General features: G+C 56.8%; 1 protein-coding gene across 1 annotated transcript; it reads left to right on the top strand.

The window, feature by feature from the left end:
- Window positions 1-3,498: 3,498 nt before the first annotated feature.
- CTXND1 (cortexin domain containing 1) lies at window positions 3,499-17,514 on the top strand. The gene is made up of 3 exons (XM_070400490.1): window positions 3,499-3,556; window positions 14,511-14,651; window positions 17,235-17,514. Exon 3 carries the CDS (start codon window positions 17,297-17,299, stop codon window positions 17,474-17,476), a length of 180 nt encoding a protein of 59 aa, XP_070256591.1. The 5' UTR covers window positions 3,499-3,556; window positions 14,511-14,651; window positions 17,235-17,296; the 3' UTR covers window positions 17,477-17,514.
- The last annotated feature ends 48 nt before the right edge of the window (window positions 17,515-17,562 follow it).

Raw genomic sequence — 17,562 nt, 5'->3', positions numbered from 1 at the left:
ATATAATATATATATACTAGAGGCCTGGTGCATGAAATTTGTGCACAGCGGGGGGGGGGGGGCTCAGCCCAGCCTGCACCCTCTCTAATCCAGGACCCCTCAGGGGACATCCCTCTCGCAATCCGGGACCACTGGCTCTTAACCACTCACCTGCCTGCCTGCCTAATGGCCCCTAACCACCTCTGCCTGCCGACCTGATGCCCCTAACTGTTCCCCTGCCAGCCTGATTGCCCCTAACCACCTCCGCATCTGCCTCAGCCTTGCTACCGTGGCTTTGTCTGGAAAGACGTCTGGAAGATGTCCGGTCTAGTTAGCATATTACCCTTTTATTAGTATACTAGAGACCTGGTGCACGGATTCGTGCACTGGTGGGGTCCCTTGGCCTGGCCTGTGCCCTCTCGCAATCTGGGACCCCTCAGGGGGTGTTGGACTGCTGGTTTCAGACCGGTACCCACAGGCCAGGCCAAGGGACCCCACCAGTGCACAAATCCAAGTACTGGGCTGGTTTCAGCCAGATCCCTGAAATCCAGGCCGAGGGACCCCACCAGTGCAAGAATCCATGCACCGGGCTGATTTCAGCCCAATCCCTACAGGCCAGGCCAAGGGACCCCACCGGTGCATGAATCCATGCACCGGGCCTCTAGTATGCATATAAGATCTTTGGCTAATCTCTTCTGCCCTCCCCCGCACCCACCATTCCCTCTGAGATTCATCAATCTGTTCTATGTTTCCACGCATGTGCGTTGAACGTCTGCCCCCTGGTGGTCAGTGCACGTCATAGCTACCAGTCAAAGGGCCAAACAATCACTTAGGCCCCTCGGGGGGTGTTGTCTGGAAAGACGTCTGGAATAATAATAATAATATATATATATATATTATTGTCCCACACTCAACCACTGAGCCATGCCAGCCAGGCCAATTGCTTTTTTTTTTTAAGGCTACCACTATATGGAAAAAAAGTAAAATAGTGTCAGAATAGGCGGAGGAACATTATAGTATATCTCACATGTTTACCTTTAATGAAAGGCCCCGGTGACCTTCAAGGCCCCCGTGACCTTCAAGGCCCTTTCAACCCCTAACAACGTGACCAAGAGCACGGCTAGGACTCACCCGGACCCTCAGCTCGCTCTGTGAAGGCTCCGGGTCCCTGCGCTGCCCTCCTCGTGCCGCTAGAGGGCAGGCGGGAGGCGGGCACAGCAGGCGGGGATTTCACCGGAGCCTGCAGGCCCTGGGATCTGAGCTGAGCGGATGGATGGATGGAAGGATGGATGGATGGATGGATGGATGGATGGATGGATGGATGGAAGGATGGATGGAAGGATGGAAGGATGGATGGATGGATGGAAGGATGGATGGATGGATGGATGGATGGATGGATGGATGGAAGGATGGATGGAAGGATGGAAGGATGGATGGATGGATGGAAGGATGGATGGAAGGATGGAAGGATGGATGGAAGGATGGAAGGATGGATAGATGGATGGAAGGATGGATGGATGGATGGATGGATGGAAGGATGGATGGATGGAAGGATGGATGGATGGATGGATGGATGGATGGATGGAAGGATGGAAGGATGGAAGGATGGATGGAAGGATGGATGGATGGATGGATGGAAGGATGGATGGAAGGAAGGATGGATGGATGGATGGATGGATGGATGGAAGGATGGATGGATGGATGGATGGAAGGATGGAAGGAAGGATGGAAGGATGAACCGGGAGGGAGAAGCCGGCTTGGGAAGAGCCTAGAACAACAAAGTGCAGAAGGATCGGTTCGCCAGGTGGAAATTTACCCCCAGGCTTTTTTTTGTTTGTTTTCCTGAATCTTTAAAAATACATGTAGCTATAAATTATATGGCCATATTTAAAAAGGCTTTCACCATCCCAGGTTTGTGACAAATACCTATATATCCATCTAATTACTTGTTTTGCTTCCTTTTTTTTTTTTTTAATGATCAATCATGGCTGGATTTGGCCCTGGCCAGTTTGGCTCGGTGGATAGAGCGTCGGCCTGCAGACCGAAGGGTCCCGGGTTTAATTCCAGTCAAGGGCACATGCCCGGGTTGTGGGCTCGATCCCCAGTGTGGGGCGTGCAGGAGGCAGCCGATCGATGATGCTGTCTCATCATTGATGTTTCTCTCTCTCTCTCTCCCTTCTTCTCTGAAATCAATACAAATTTTTTTTAAAGACAAAGTAGAACAGATGCCCTGGCCGGTGTGGCTCAGTGGATAGAGCATCGGCCTGCAGACCACAGGGACCCAAGTTGGATTCCGGTCCAGGGCACGGACCTGGGTTGCAGGCTCCTCCCAGGCGGGGGGTCCTGGTCAGGGATCATCATGCAGGAGGCAACCCATTGAGGTGTCTCTCTCACATCGATGTTTCTCTCTGTCTCTCCCTCTCTCTTCCATTCTCTCTAAAAATCAATGGGAAAATATCCTCGGGTGAGGATTAACCAAGGAAGGAAGGAAGAGAAAGAAGAGGAGAGAGAGAGAGAGAGAGAGAGAAAGGGAGGGAGGGAGGGAGAGAGAGAGAGAAAGAAGAAAGAAAGAAAGAAAGAAAGAAAGAAAGAAAGAAAGGAAGGAAGAAAGAAAGAAAGAAAGAAAGAAAGAAAGAAAGAAAGAAAGAAGAAAGAAAGAAAGAAAGAAAGAAAGAAAGAAAGAAAGAAAGAAAGAAAGAAAGGTTTTTCAACTCCATTTCTAAGTGGGCGGCAAGGGCAAGACCACCCCGACTGTGGCATGTGTCTGCTGCACGCAGCAATGGTTTTTCTCCTGCTTTCCGATTTTTCTTTAAATATATATCATTTTTCTTTATATATAATAAAAGGGTAATATGCTAATTAGACCAGACAACCTTCCGCATGAAGCCGGGGCTGCAAGGGAAGCCTGGGGTCCCTTCCTCCAGAGGGAAGCCGGTGCCGGCAGCCGGGGGAACGAAGACCTACTCTTGCACGAATTTTGTGCACCGGGCCTCTCCTGTGTGTGTGTGTGTGTGTGTGTGTGTGTGTGTGTTTCCCAACTTCAGCATTTTTTTTTTTTTTTTTTTTTTTTTTGCCCCTTTCTGCACGGGCCAGGGTTTGCAGCGCGGCCTCCTGGCCTGGACCCTCACTTGCGTGGACATTCCCGTGGGGTGATGGATGGGGCACGGGGAAGGCAGACGCATGGCGAGGGGTGTCTGCTCGCCCCTCCGTGAGATCATCATCTGCCGGGGAGGCTCGTTGGCGGAGCCGCTCCGATCGGCTCGCGCGCCCCCTCCCCGCGCGCCCCCGCTGGGTCTGGCCCGCGCGCCCCGCCCGCCCGCCCGCGCGCCCCGGTGAACTTTCTCCCCCGGCGTTTCCGCTTGAACCCCATCCAGCCGCCTCGCCTTTAAAATGCCAGGCCGGCCGCCGGCTCGGCTCAGAGCCCCCTCGGCGCGCCCGGCCCTGCACCGCCCGGGCGCTGACTCAGCCGCAGCCCGGCCGCCGCGCGCCCCGCCGGGCCCGGCCGCGTCCCCTGCGCCCCCGGCCGCGGCCCTCCGCCAGGGCCCCCAGCGCGCGCGCACCGGACCCGCCTCGCCAGGTAAGGGATGCGGGGGGCTCCCGGGACCCGCCTGCGGGCTGGGGCGCAGCATCGTGCGCGCTGGCGAGGGCGGGAGGCGCGCAGGGGGGTCCCGGGCCGCGCGCAGGCGAGACCCTTCTTGGGGGCGCAGCGCGGGGGCGCGCGCAGGGATCGGAGAGGGCCCGCCGGTCCCCGCAGCCCTGGGGGCCCCGGGCAGCCGGGGATCCCCGCCGGCCCGCCCTGCAGCGGCCCGGGCTGTGCGGTTGGCGCGGGTCCCCACACCTGGGGGAGCGCGGTGCTGCGTTCAGGCATCGCCATCTCCTCTCCACGGGGGACCCGGGGCCACCCCGTCTCCAGGAGGGGGTCCCGGGCGCCGGGGCCACGGAGGCGGCTGAGCGGGGTGAGTTGTGTCGCTGAATCAAAGTTAAGGGATTGTCTTCAACTTCGGTGCCTCTGACAGGCCGGGCCCTCCCTCCCGCGGCTCCGGGAGCCGGACCAGCCGGGTTTGCGGTTTTGCTCCGCGTAGCCCTGAAGGTCACGGTGGGTGTAACTTCGGGGGAAAGTTCTGGGGGGGCCTGGCCGGCCTTTTTCAATGTCAGGGCTCAGCGGGGGGCCCAAAGGCTGACAGGGGCGGAGAGACGCAGAGCAGGGCTGTGGGGGCGGGGGGGGGGGGGGTGGATTCTGGAACCGGATGTTCTAGGAGCCCCTACTGTGCGCAGGGAAAGTTCTGCAAGGGAGGGACCAGGTGGCCATCAGGCACCTTCTCACCAGATGCTCAGAAGGGTCAGTCACCCGGGTGAGATGTCGGGCCTGCCCTCGCCCTAAGCCACCTCTCTCTCTCTCTCTCTCTCTCATCCTCACCCGAGGATATTTTCCCATTGATTTTTAGAGAGAGGGAGAGGCAGAGAGAAACATCAATGGGTTGCCTCCTGCACACGCTCCGACCAGGGCCTGGCCCAGGGAGGAGCCTGCCCCCGAGGTACCACGAGCCCTTGACCGGAATCGAACCCGGGACCCTTTGGTCTGCGGGCCGAGGCTCTACCCACTGAGCCACACCGGCCAGGGCTCTGAAGCCGCCTCTTGACAAGAAACTACGATCCCCCGAACTGTGTGTGGTCCTTGCAAACAGCAAGGCCTCCCGGGTGGTGTGCAAACAGGATTTAGACGGAGGCCCCGTTTGCAGGGGTGGCTCGGCCTACGACACACGCCGGCAGGTGGACACGTGGGAAGGGAATCCGCACCCGCAAACACGGGCCTGGGGGGGCGGGGGGGGCGGGGGGGAGGCCTGTGCTGAGACCAGCAGCGCCCGTTCGTCCCCAAGACAAAGTGGGGGGCGGCTGCTGGCTTATCGGGTGCCACCTCTGCGTTCGTCGTGTGTTCTCGGGGCCCAATGATGGCTTTCTCCGTCGCTTCTTTTTTTAAAATATATATATATTTCTTTATTGATTTCAGAGAGGAAGGGACAGGGAGAGAGAGAGAGAAACATCGATGGTAAGAGAGAATCACGGATCGGCTGCCTCCTGCATGCCCCCCTTCTGGGGATCGAGCCCGCAACCCGGGCCTGTGCCCTTGACCGGGAATCGAACCCGGGACCCTTCAGTCCGCAGGCCGGCGCTCTATCCACTGAGCCACACCGGCCGGGGCTCTGTCACCTCTTCTAGTGGCTTTTTTACAATTTAAATTCCTGGACGAAAGGCAAGTAATGAATGCGCGGCATGGAATCTGTTTCTGAGCTCCAGTGGGCCTGGGACTCGATGGCAAACAGCTCCAGCCAGGAGATCTCTCCGACGGCCGTGTAAGATAAACAAGATGACGGAGGGATAAGGGTTTCTTTAAAAATAAAATAGCAGGAACCTTACGTCGCCGGGAAATGAAAAACGGCCCGGCTCCCAGAAGCCGAGTGGAGAGAGCGTGTTTATGTTTCCAGTTTATTTCCTTTACGGAGCTAAAAAAAAAAAAAAAGAAAAGAGGCAGCCACCCTGAGTCTGCCTGGCTGATCTTTCTCCAGCAAATACTGACGCTGCCAGGCCACACGGTCACAGCGCGCACTCGGAACCCGCAGTCCTGCCCGGCCGGCGCGGCTCAGCGGCTGAGCGTCGGCCCAGGAACCAGGAGGTCACGGGTTCGAATCCCGGGCAGGGCACGTGCCCGGGTGGCGGGCTCCATCCCCAGGGTGGGGCGTGCAGGAGGCAGCCGGTCCGTGATTCTCTCTCCTCGTGGATGTTTCTCTCTCTCTCTCTCCCTCTCCCTTCCTCTCTGACATCAATACAAAGATATTAATAACAAAATAAAACCAAAAACCAAACACCCTGCGGTCCTAAGGTGGCTGGTGGATGGCGTCTTTCCCATCCAACGCCGTGGCCGTGATTTAAATGGAAAATGAAATGGTCTCAAGGAAAAGCTCCTTAAATTACTCGTCTGGCCACAACAGAGGAACGGCGCTTACGAACTTGACCGCGTTCCAAGGCTCGCTCTTCGCTGAGTGTTTCTAACAAGCGCCGACGGGGGAGGGGGGGGGGGGGGGAGACCAGAAAGTGGTGAGTTTTGGCATGAGAAGCGGTGGAACGGGTCCATGGCAGTAAAAAAAAATAACAATAATAATTGTGTTTTTTTAAACCGAAGTTCACATTACAATTCTCAGTGGGACAACCTTTCCAAATGCGGGTGAGTTGCCTGGGGAGGAAATATATTCCTGAAGTGCGTCGGGTCCTTCCCCCGCCCCGAGGGCCGGGCGCCGGGAAGGGGTGTGTTTGCGAGGCCGCAGGACCTGCCGAGAGGCAGTGATCTCTCTCGCGTCCGGAGGGGAGAAGGAACCCTGGGTTCCCAGCCGGCGGGTTAGCATTCGGGGGACCTTACTGAGTTGCCCTTTGGAGATTCGGGGCTCCTCATTGTTATTTATTTTTTGGGGGGGGTTCATCCTCCCCCGAGAATTTTTTTAAATTTTTTTTTATTGATGTCAGAGAGGAAGGGAGAGGGAGAGAGAGAGAGAAACAACCATTAGGAGAGAGAGAATCATGGATCGGCCGCCTCCTGCACACCCCCTACTGGGGATCGAGCCCCCAACCTGGGCATGTGCCCTTGACCGGAATCGAACCCGGGACCCTTCAGTCCACAGGCTGACGCTCTATCCCAGTGATGGCGAACCTTTGAGCTCGGCGTGTCAGCATTTTGAAAAACCCTAACTTCACTCTGGTGCCATGTCACATAGAGAAATTTTTGGATCTTTGCAACCTTATTAAAACAAAGACTTATATTTTTGATATTTATTTTATATATTTCAATGCCGTTGAACAAAGAAAAATCAACCAAAAAAATGAGTTCGCGGGTCGCCTCTGACACGCGTGTCGTAGGTTCGCCATCACTGCTCTATCCACTGAGCCACACCGGCCAGGGCCCGAGAATATTTTTTTCCATTGATTTTCAGAGCAAGAGAGACAGAGAGAGAAACATAGATGTGAGAGAGACCCATCAGTCGGTTGCCTCCCACATGGGCCCTGACCCAGGCCCGGATGGAGCCTGCAACTGAGGTACGTGCCCTTGAGCGGAATCGAACCCGCGACCCTTTGGTCCACAGGCCGGCGCTCTAGCCACGGAGCCACACCGGCCAGGGCCAGATCTCTTCTTTTTAAAGTACTTACTACATGCCAAGTGTTTTATAGATTCAAGTGTCATTCCCAGAGTATCAATTATTTATTATTTTTCAACGAGAGGCCCGATGCATGAAAATTCGTGCAAGAGTAGGCCTTCCTTCGCCCGGCTGCCGGCACCGGCTTCCCTCTGGGACCCGGGCTGCTTCACTGCGGCCCCAGCTTCGTCCGGAAGAACGCCCGGAAGGACGCCCGGAAGGACGTTCGGTCTCATTAGCATATCACTCTTTTCTATGATAGATCCTCACCTGAGGACATGCTTAGAGAGAGGAAGGGAGAGCGAGAGAAACATCAATGTGCGAGCGAGACATCGATCGGTTGCCTCCTGTACGCGCCCCGAGCGGGGATCCAACCTCCAGCCCAGGCGTGTGCCCTGAGCGGGAATCGAACCGGCAACCTTTCGGTGCACTGGATGGCGCTCGACCAACCGAGCCCCTCTGGCCGGGCGGGGGTAGCCACGCTCACCCCGTTTTCCCGACGAGGAAGCTGGTGATGGGAGAAGCGCCCTGAACGCCCCCAGGTCAGTTCGGGGTCCGAGAGCAGGTCTGTGCCAAACGGGGCTCGTCGGATTTTTGTTGTCGGTGCTAATCCTCAATGGGGAGTATTTTTCCCGTCGATGTTTAGAGAGAGAGAGTGGGAGGGAGGGGAGGAGGGAGGGAGCGACAGAGAGGAACATCGACGTGAGAGAGACACATCCATGGGCGGCCTCCCCCACGGGTCCTGCCTGACTGGGACCAGGGATCGAACTTGCAACCCAGGTACGTGCCCTTGACTGGGTAGCCGGTGTGGCTCAGTGGGTAGAGCATCAGCCTGCGGACTGAAGGGTCCTGGGTTCGATTCCTGGTCAAGGGCACATGCCCAGGTGGCTGGCTCGATCCTCAGTGAGGGGCGTGCAGGAGGCAGCCGATCCATGATTCTCTCTCATCATGGATGTTTCTCTCTCTCTCCCTCTCCCTTCCTCTCTGAAATCAATAAAAATATATTTTATTGATTTTTTACAGAGAGGAAGGGAGAGGGATAGAGAGTTAGAAACACCGATGAGGGAGAAACATCGATCAGCTGCCTCCTGCACGCCCCCCACTGGGGATGTGCCCGCAGCCCAGGTCCATGCCCTTGACCGGAATCGAACCCGGGACCCTTCAGTCCGCAGGCCGACGCTCTATCCACTGAGCCACACCGGTCAGGGCAATAAAAATATATTTTAAAAAAATGAAAGGAGAAATAGATAAGGAATCGTGCCGTCCAGGCCTGCGGCAGACCCTGGGGGTTGGAATACGATGTTCTTTCCGGGACACGAATGTCCACACGCAGGTGGCTGCACGACTTGGCCCCACGCGACGGGCACGGGGGGGCGGTGTGTGTGTGGCACCCTGCAGCTGGCACTGGTGGCCAACAGGAGGCCTGGGACCCTCCGGCCTGTGTCCCCCCGTCCAGCCCCCTCGGGCCACGCCGACGCCTCCTTGGCTCGGACGGAGCCCCCTGGGCCACGGAGGCGGCAAACAGATGGTGCACGTCGGCCGGGCCTCCCTCCCTCCCCTGCCCGCAGCAGACACGGCTCATCCATCAGGATCCTCTTCCCCACGGAGCCCGGGAGGCCTCAGAGTCCCTCTCCTCAACCCCCTGGTGGCCACCCGCCTCCTCCCGGGTCCCATGGAGACGGGAGCGTGACCTCCGACCTTTGTTTGTTGTGACTCCTCCCCGGGGGGTGTTTTCCCACTGATTCTGAGAGAGCGTGGGAGGGAGGGGGAGAGACAGAGAGAGACACGTCGATGGGCTGCCTCCTGCACGCGTCCCCACCAGACGTGCCCTTGATCAGAATCGAACCCAGGACCCTTCCGTCTGCAGGCTGACGCTCTATCCACTGAGCCACACTGGCTAGGGCCTAACTTTATTTATTTTTTATTTTTTTAAATATATTTTCATTGATTTTTTTTTACGGAGAGGAAGGAAGAGGGATAGAGAGTTAGAAACATCCATGTGAGAGAAACATCGATCAGCTGCCTCCTGCACGCCTCCTACTGGGGATGTGCCCGCAACCCAGGTACGTGCCCTTGACCGGAATCGAACCCGGGACCCTTCAGTCCGCAGGCCGATGCTCTATCCACTGAGCCAAACCAGTTAGGGCGTCGCCTTACAGTGTTTTAAAAAAATAATAATGTTAGCCCTGGCTGGTGTGGCTCAGTGGATAGAGCGTCGGCCTGCAGACCAATGGGTCCCGGGTTCGATTCTGGTCACGGACCTGGGTGGCAGGCTCCTCCTTGGTCCGGGGCCCTGGTCGGGGCGCGTGCAGGAGGCAACCCATCCATGTGTCCCTCTCCCATCGATGCTTCTCTCTGTCTCTCCCTCTCTTCCACTCTCTCTAGAAATCAATGAGAAAATATCCTCGGGTGAAGAATTAGAAAAAAACAACTTTATTGATCTCAGAGAGGAAGGGAGAGAGAGAGAGAAACATCCACGATGAGAGAGAATCACGGACCGGCTGCCTCCTGCATGCCGTGCTCTGGGGATGGAGCCTGCACCCCGGGCGTGTGCCCTTGACCGGGAATCGAACCCGGGACCTCCTGGCTCCTAGGTCGACGCTCACCACTGAGCCACGCCGGCCGGCCTGCTGACCCTCTGATCTCATCGCCATCCGTTTCACCCAGGGGGAAACTGAGGCCCAGAGAGGCCCGCGTTGCCCTGCTAGTCGTGGGGCCTGGGCAGAGATTCAAAACCCAAGGACTGGCTCCGTCCCTCCTCCCTCCCCCCCCACACGCCCCCCACGTTCTCCCGGTCTGTGGAGGCGGCTGGGACACAGATCGTGTCTCAGGAGGGGCCGGTGCCCGGCCGCCGTAGGGCTGACCTTGAGCTGTCCGCGGGGGAGATGGGCCCAGCAGCCGTCACAGCGCCAGGGGACCGAGGAGCAGCACGGCTCCTGGCCACCGAGTCACCTTCGCTGGGGGGCAGAGGGCAGCGTCTGCGCCTCTCTCTCTCTCTCTCTCTCTCTCTCTCTCTCTCTCTCTCTCGGCCGGGACTGTGCACAAACCGGGGCCTTGCCGACCAGGCCCCCTGCACCCGCCTTTGATGCACAGACTCTGCAGGGAGCCTGCCCGGTGCTTCCCCTCTCCCCACGCGGAGACCTCGGCCCGGGCTGCCCATCCTCCTGGGAGAATCGGGGCCGTCGCAGCCTCAGGCCGGGCCCCCACCCGGGGCCCCCGGGGTCAGGCCCCCCCCAACCCTCGGTTCTGTGTATGGAGATGAAAGGGATGATGGTGGCCGCTGTGCTTGTCCACACATCCGGCCCCGAGGGCCCCCCCCTGTCCTGAGTTCGGGGCTGTGCCCATCTGTTCCGGCCTCGTCTGTGTGTGGGAGCCTCGCTGGCCGGGCTCCGGCTGGGCTGGGGGAGAGGACGCGTCCAGCAGCGTGTGTGTGAGTGGAAGGCTCTGTGCTGAGCAGAGGACAGGCAGGCACGTCCAGGACTCCAGACAGAGAGCCCCGGCCGGTGTGGCTCAGTGGGTAGAGCGCCGGCCCACGGACCGAAGGGTCCCGGGTTCGATTCCCGGTCAGGGCACATGTAAGAGACAACCCCTCCATGTGTCTCTCTCACATCGATGTCTCTCTCTGTCTCTCTTTTCCACTTTCTCTAAAAATCGATGGGAAAATATCCTCTGGTGAGGATTTTAACCAAAAAAATAATTTTTTAAAGTACGTTTTTATTGATTTTTGAGAGAGGAAGGGAGAAGGGCAGAGAGAAACATGGATGAGAGAGGAACACCATGGATCGGCTGCGTCCTGCACGCTCTCCACCGGGGACCGAGCCCACAGCCCGGGCGTGTGCCCTGACCGGGAATCGAACCCGTGACTTCTTGGTGCATAGTTCAGTGCCCAACCACTGGGCCACACCAGCCAGGCCCAAATTTTTTTTAATTAAATGAAGATAAAATGAAATACATTTTTTTTTTTTTAAAAAAAGGGTCTGGATTCCCTAGGGAACAGCAGCAGCTCTGGCCTCTGGCCCGAGGCATTGGCTGCCGCTGCTGAACTTGACCTTTGAACTTGGCCTGTGAGGATGCTGCCGTGACAGAGTCCCGCCGCCCTCGCTCCTCACACTCACCCGCGATCGGCCACCCTCGTCCCCCTTCCAGGGCTCCTGGCCTGGATCACAGAACAGCCCGAGGTGAGGGGAGGCGAGGGGTGTCCCTGGGTGGAGGGGGCTACTCGCACCCCACCCCAGAGAAACCCCACTTGGCGACCCCCACCCCCAGCAACCGGGCCACCAGGAGGCCCCGTGGGGGCTCCCAAAGCCAGGCCCTGCCCGACACCCGTGCCGGGTGGCAGGTCCAGGGACGTGGGCAGGGGCGCCTGGCACGGCCTCCTTCCTGAGCGAGGAGGCGGCGGCGGAAGGACTCAGAGGTTGGCAGACGCAGGCGGCAGGGCCCCAGGTGCTCACAAGCCCACGGCTCCCTAGCAACCGGCCGGCGTGACCAGAACTGTGTGTTCTCACTCCTGGCCTTTTCCACTAGGACCTGCCACCCCCCGCCCCACCCTGAAAGTGCACACTTGGGGCCCTGGCCGGTGTGGCTCAGTGGATAGAGCGCCGGCCTGCGGACTGAAGGGTCCCGGGTTCGATTCCGGTCCAGGGCACGGACCTCAGTTATAGGCTGCTCCCCGGCCCGGGCCCTGGTCGGGGCGCGTGCAGGAGGCAACCCATGGCTGTGTCTCTCTCACATCGATGTTTCTCTCTGTCTCTCCCCCTCCCTTCCACTCTCCCTAAGAATCAATGAGAAAATGTTCTCGGGTGAAGATTAAAAAATAAATTAAAACATAAATAAATAAAGTGCCCGGACCAGCTGGTGTGGCTCAGCGGATTGAGCGTCCTCCTATAGGCCTAAAGGTCCTGGGTTCGATTCCCGGTCAAGGGCACAGGCCCTGGTTGTGGGCTCGATCCCCAGTGGGGGGCGTGCAGGAGGCAGCCGGTCCATGACTCTCTCTCATCGTGGATGTTTCTATCTCTCTCTCTCTCTCTCCCTTCCTCTCTGAAATCAAGAAAAATATATTAAACAAACAAACAAAAAAAGAGTAAAAAAAATGACCCCAGCAGCCACGTCCCTTGGGGTCATTCACGCGCCCAGATCAGCACCCCGGATTCTGAAGCAAGTTTGCATCCAGCCCTGGCCGGTGTGGCTCAGTGGATAGAGTGTCGGCCTGCGAACTGAAAGGTCCCGGGTTCAATTCCTGGTCAGGGCACAGGCCTGGGTTGTGGGCTTGATCCCCAGTGCGAGGCGTGCAGGAGGCAGCCGATCCATGATTCTCTCTCATCGTGGATGTTTCTATCTCTCTCTCCCTCTCCCTTCCTCTCTGAAGTCAATAAAAATATATTAAAAAAAATAAAACAACCCTAACCAATTTTGCTCAGTGGATAGAACGTCGGCCTGTGGACTGAAGGGTCCCGGGTTCGATTCTGATCAAGAGCACAGGCCCAGGTTGCGGGCACATCCCCAGTAGGAGGTGTGCAGGAGGCAGCTGATCGATGTTTCTCTCTCATCGATGTTTCTAACTCTCTATCCCTCTCCCTTCCTCTCTGTAAAAAGTCAATAAAATAAATTTTTTAAAAAAAGTTTGCATCTAGCTCCCCGGGAAGCTGGCGATAGTGCAGCCTCGGGGCTGAAGGTGGAGGCAGTCATGTTGGGGACCACGGGGCAGGCTGCTGGGAGGGTCCCCCCCAACCCCCCAGGGAACGAGCAGCCCCCGAGTTCAGGGCTGTGTCCCCCCGGGCACCATGCCCTCCCTTCCCCAGGGAGCTGGCTGGGGCTGTGCCCGCGGGTGGTTCAGGCTGGCGGGCAGCTCCCTCTGGGAGGCGGGGAGGAGGCGGATCTGTTGCTCTCCGCGTTCCCATTCCTGGCACTCGCCCCAGATGGAAAGATCTAGAACAGCGGTTCTCAACCTTCTGGCCCTTTCAATACAGTTCCTCCTGTTGTGACCCAACCATAGCATTATTTCCGTGGCTCCTTCATCACTGTCATGTTGCTCCTGTGATGAATCGCCATGTGAATATCTGATATGCAGGATGGGCTTAGGCGACCCCCGTGAAAGGGTCGTTCGACCGCCGAAGGGGTCGCGACCGACAGGCTGAGAACCGCTGATCTAGAAGATGCTGACTTCCTCTGGGGCCGCCTTCGGGTTACAGGCCCCGGCCCGGGTGCCACGACATTGGGGGGAGGGTCGCCAGGCGGTCTCTCTGGGTCTGACCCCCACAATCCCGGGGGGCTCCCCTGTGAGCTGGACGCACACCCTGGACTGGGGAGGGGGGGGGGCGTCAGAATGCCGGGTCCTGCTGTGAGGCTGAGGGGTGTGGAACTCTACCCCTCCCCCTCCCCCAGCGCCCTGAGGACCCCGAGGAGTACACACCCGGGGCCCAGGCGCAGGCCGGGCGGGCTCAGACACGCTGGTTTGCTCCAAGTGGGCTGTGCCATTGCTCTGAGCTTTTTTTTTTTTTTTTCCTTAAATATTTTATTGATTTTTTACAGAGAGGAAGGGAGAGGGATAGAGAGTTAGAAACATGGATGAGAGAGAAACATCGATCAGCTGCCTCCTGCACACCCCCCACTGGGGATGTGCCTGCAACCCAGGTACATGCCCTTGACCGGAATCGAACCCGGGACCCTTCAGTCCGCAGGCCGACGCGCTATCCACTGAGCCACACCGGTTAGGGATGAGCTTCATTTTTAATCCTCACCTGAGGATATTTTTCCATTGCTTTTTAAAAAATATATCTGTAGTGATTTCATAGAGGAAGGGAGAGGGAGAGAGAGAGAGGAACATCCATGAGGAGAGAGAATTATGAATCAGCTGCCTCCTGCACGCCCTCTCCTGGGGATCGAGCCTGCAACCCGGGGCACGTGCCCTTGACCGGAATCGAACCCGGGACCCTTCAGTTCGCAGGCCGATGCTCTATCCATTGAGCCACCCGAGCCGGACACTTTTCTGCGTCGTAAATTTCTCAAACAATTACAGCAGCAGATCTTTGACTGCAGTGGGGAAGGCACCTTCCTCCCCTCCCCAGCACATGCATCTGAACCATCCTGAAGTTCCCTTTGCAAGATGAAGGGAGTTCTAGAGGCAGATGCGGGGGGGGGGGGGGGGGGGGGGGGAGAGTTGGCGGGGGTGGCTGTGCAACATATGGGTGTACTTAACCCACTAACCGGCACACCTAGCCATGGTTAGGATGGCGAATATCGTTACTCATGTGGTACCAGAATTTTTTTTTAAATTATCATTTCTAGCAGAGAGCAGTCGACATCAGAATAAAGCCCAGGCCAGAACTGACCCTGTGTCCTGCTCTGTTCCAGCCACGCCGGCCCCGGCGCCTGCTCTCCGAGGGACCGGTCACTGCTCTCGGCGGCTCCCAGCTGCGATGCCCAGCCACTGCCCCTCCCTCCTGCAGCAGCCCCGCCCAGGGTGCCAGCCCACCCCGTGGCCCTTATGAAGAGGTGACTCCGTTTTCTCTCATCTCCTGCTTCTCTCCTGAATCTGTTTACTCGAATTCTCCCTTCTCTGTGGATTCTCTTCTCTCTGCACTCTCGCTTCTGTCTTGAGTCTTCCAATTGATTTTTGCTGAGTCAGGCAATTGATTTTGCTGAGTCCTCCAATTGATTTTGCTGAGTCATGCAATTGATTTTTGCTGAGTCATGCAATTGATTTTTGCTGAGTCATGCAATTGATTTTGCTGAGTCATCTGATTGATTTTGCTGAGTCATGCAATTGATTTTTGCTGAGTCATGCAATTGATTTTGCTGAGTCATCGGATTGATTTTGCTGAGTCATGCAATTGATTTTGCTGAGTCATCGGATTGATTTTGCTGAGTCATGCAATTGATTTTTTTTGCTGAGTCATCCCGTTGATTTTGCTGAGTCCTCCAATTGAGTGACCAGTTCGATCAGCAGGTCAGTGCCCTCCGGGGACAGGGGAGGAGGAAGACGAGGTGTGGGCGAGGGGACAGCATGATCCCCTGTGGTTACAGGTAGGCCAGGTTGCCAAGCAGAAGCCGGCCCCCAGGTGTCCTCCCGAGGCTTCGGAGCGGGTGGGGAAGCCGGATCCTCTGCTTCCACCAGAGGAGGGCGGGGCCTGCAGAGGCCGTGGCTCGGGAGGTGGTGGCTCATTTCCCCTTCCTGGGCCTGTTTCCCCAGTTATAACACGGCCAGAGTGACACCTGGCTGACCTGCGTCCAGGGCTGTCGTGAGGATGCACGGTGCAACTACGTGCGCCAGGATTTCGCACTTGGCTCCCCGGGGGCAGGGGGAGCAGCAGGCTGTCCCTCCGAGGGGCCGAGGCAGATGAGGAGGGGAGTGGGTGCCCTGCCCCTGCCTCAGGCCAGCGGGCACGACCCTCCCTGCCCACAGGAGGACCAGGGTCCAGAGCTTCTGTTCCCCATTGCAGCCGGGTCCAGTTCAGTATTCAGACTAATTAAAATGTACGTTAGTCCAAAAAAAAAGCAACTAATCCTGTAGGTTGCTAGATGTAAAAAGAAAGACAAAGATTTTTTTTTTTCTTTAATTGAAACTCTATAACTACGGCCTGAAAATTATCCTGGAAGGAAATTTTTAAAAAGTTTCCTTTAAACATCTAAAAGACTATAATTAAACATCAATATATTAGGTCTAATATAAAAAGATAAATAATTTATGTTTTTGCCTCCCTAAATATAGCTAATATAAAATTACTCAAAAACTAATTGCAAAAATTTCATTAACATCTTTTATTGTCTTTAACCTAGGACAAGTAAAGTTAAAAATAATAATAATAATAAACCTTATTTCAGACTAATTTAAATTGGCTAATTAAAATAAATAAATATTTTTTAAAAATGTACGTTAGTCCACGGTGTGGGTCCCTCAAGGCCGTGGGCCACGTGAGTGCAGGGGAGCGTGACCCCTGCGACAGGCGTCCCCAGAAAGCCAGAGGGTCAAAGGCCAAGGGCCCAGAGCCGAAAGCGCCCTCCTTCACTCAGAAGTTGAAATACTCAGGTTTCCCGCCCTGGCAGTGGCCACAGCCTATTAGGCCACTAATTTGTTTCCGGGGGTGACTGACAGACAGGTAGGCACCTTCCCATACTTCTCAGACCTTACTGGACATGTGTCTCTTCACCAGGGCCTTCCCCCATCAACCAACAAAAACAGGCCTGGAGAACGTTAAATGGACAAAGCTATACTATTCAATCTTTCTTTTACTCTTGTCCTGTTCTATATAATAAAAGGCTAATATGCAAATCAACTGAATGGTGGAACGACCGGTCGCTATGACGCACACTGACCACCAGGGGGCAGACGTGCAGCACAGGAGCGGCCCCCTGGTGGTCAGTGCGCTCTCACAGGGGGAGCGCCGCTCAGCCAGAAGCCCTGAGCTGGGCTCCTGGCCGGTGAGGGCAACAGTGGTGGTAGGAGCCTCTCCTGCCTCTGGGGCAGTTGGACATCCCCCGAGGGCTCCCGGAATGCGAAAGGGTGCAGGCTGGGCTGAGGGCCCCCTTACCCCGCAAGTGCATGAATCCCCCGAGTGCATGAATTTTGTGCACCGGGCCTCTAGTTAAATAATAACTGCCCAGCAGGTGTGGCTCAGTGAGCCTCAACCTATGAACCAGGAGGTCACCGTTCAATTCCTGGTCAGGGCACAGGCTGGGTTGCAGGCTCCATCCCCAGTGGGGGGCGTGCAGGAGGCAGCCGGTCCATGATTCTCTCTCATCATGGATGTTTCTCTCTCTCCTTCTCCCTTCCTCTCTCTGAATCAATAAAAACATTAAAATAGCCCTGGCCAGTTTGGCTCAGTGGATAGAGCATCGGCCTGCGGACTGAAGGGTCCCGGGTTCGATTCCGGTCAAGGGCATGTGCCTTGGTTGCGGGCACATCCCCAGTGGGGGGCGTGCAGGGGGCAGCTGATCGATGTTTCTCTCTCATCCATGTTTCTAACTCTCTATCCCTCTCCCTTCCTCTCTATAAAAAATTAATAAAATATATTTACAAAATAAAAATAAATAATAATGACATGATGACCACGATCTCGCCGGCACAACTCTCTGCAGGGCTGGAAGATGGTCCCAGGCCCCCGGCAGCCGGAGGAGGAGCCCCCCGCCGCCGGCCCGCGATGGAGGAGCCCACGCCCGAGCCCGTCTACGTGGACGTGGACAAAGGACTGACCCTGGCCTGCTTCGTCTTCCTCTGCCTCTTCCTGGTGGTCATGATCATCCGCTGCGCCAGGGTCATCATGGACCCGTACAGTGCCATCCCCACGTCCACCTGGGAGGAGCAGCACCTGGATGATTGATGGGGGGGGGGGGGGGCGGCCGCTGGGGCAGGGCCACTGGGTCCCCGGGCACCGGGCGCTCCGCCCGTCCACACGGGAGGGGATGC

The sequence above is a fragment of the Myotis yumanensis genome, unplaced genomic scaffold (genome assembly GCF_028538775.1).
Source record: "Myotis yumanensis isolate MYYU_CA2020_CCGP unplaced genomic scaffold, mMyoYum1.0.hap1 SCAF_20, whole genome shotgun sequence".
In the NCBI taxonomy this organism is placed as follows: Eukaryota; Metazoa; Chordata; class Mammalia; order Chiroptera; family Vespertilionidae; genus Myotis; species Myotis yumanensis.
The sequence above is the reverse complement of the archived record's forward strand: the minus strand, read 5'-3'. Positions and strand labels throughout refer to the sequence as shown.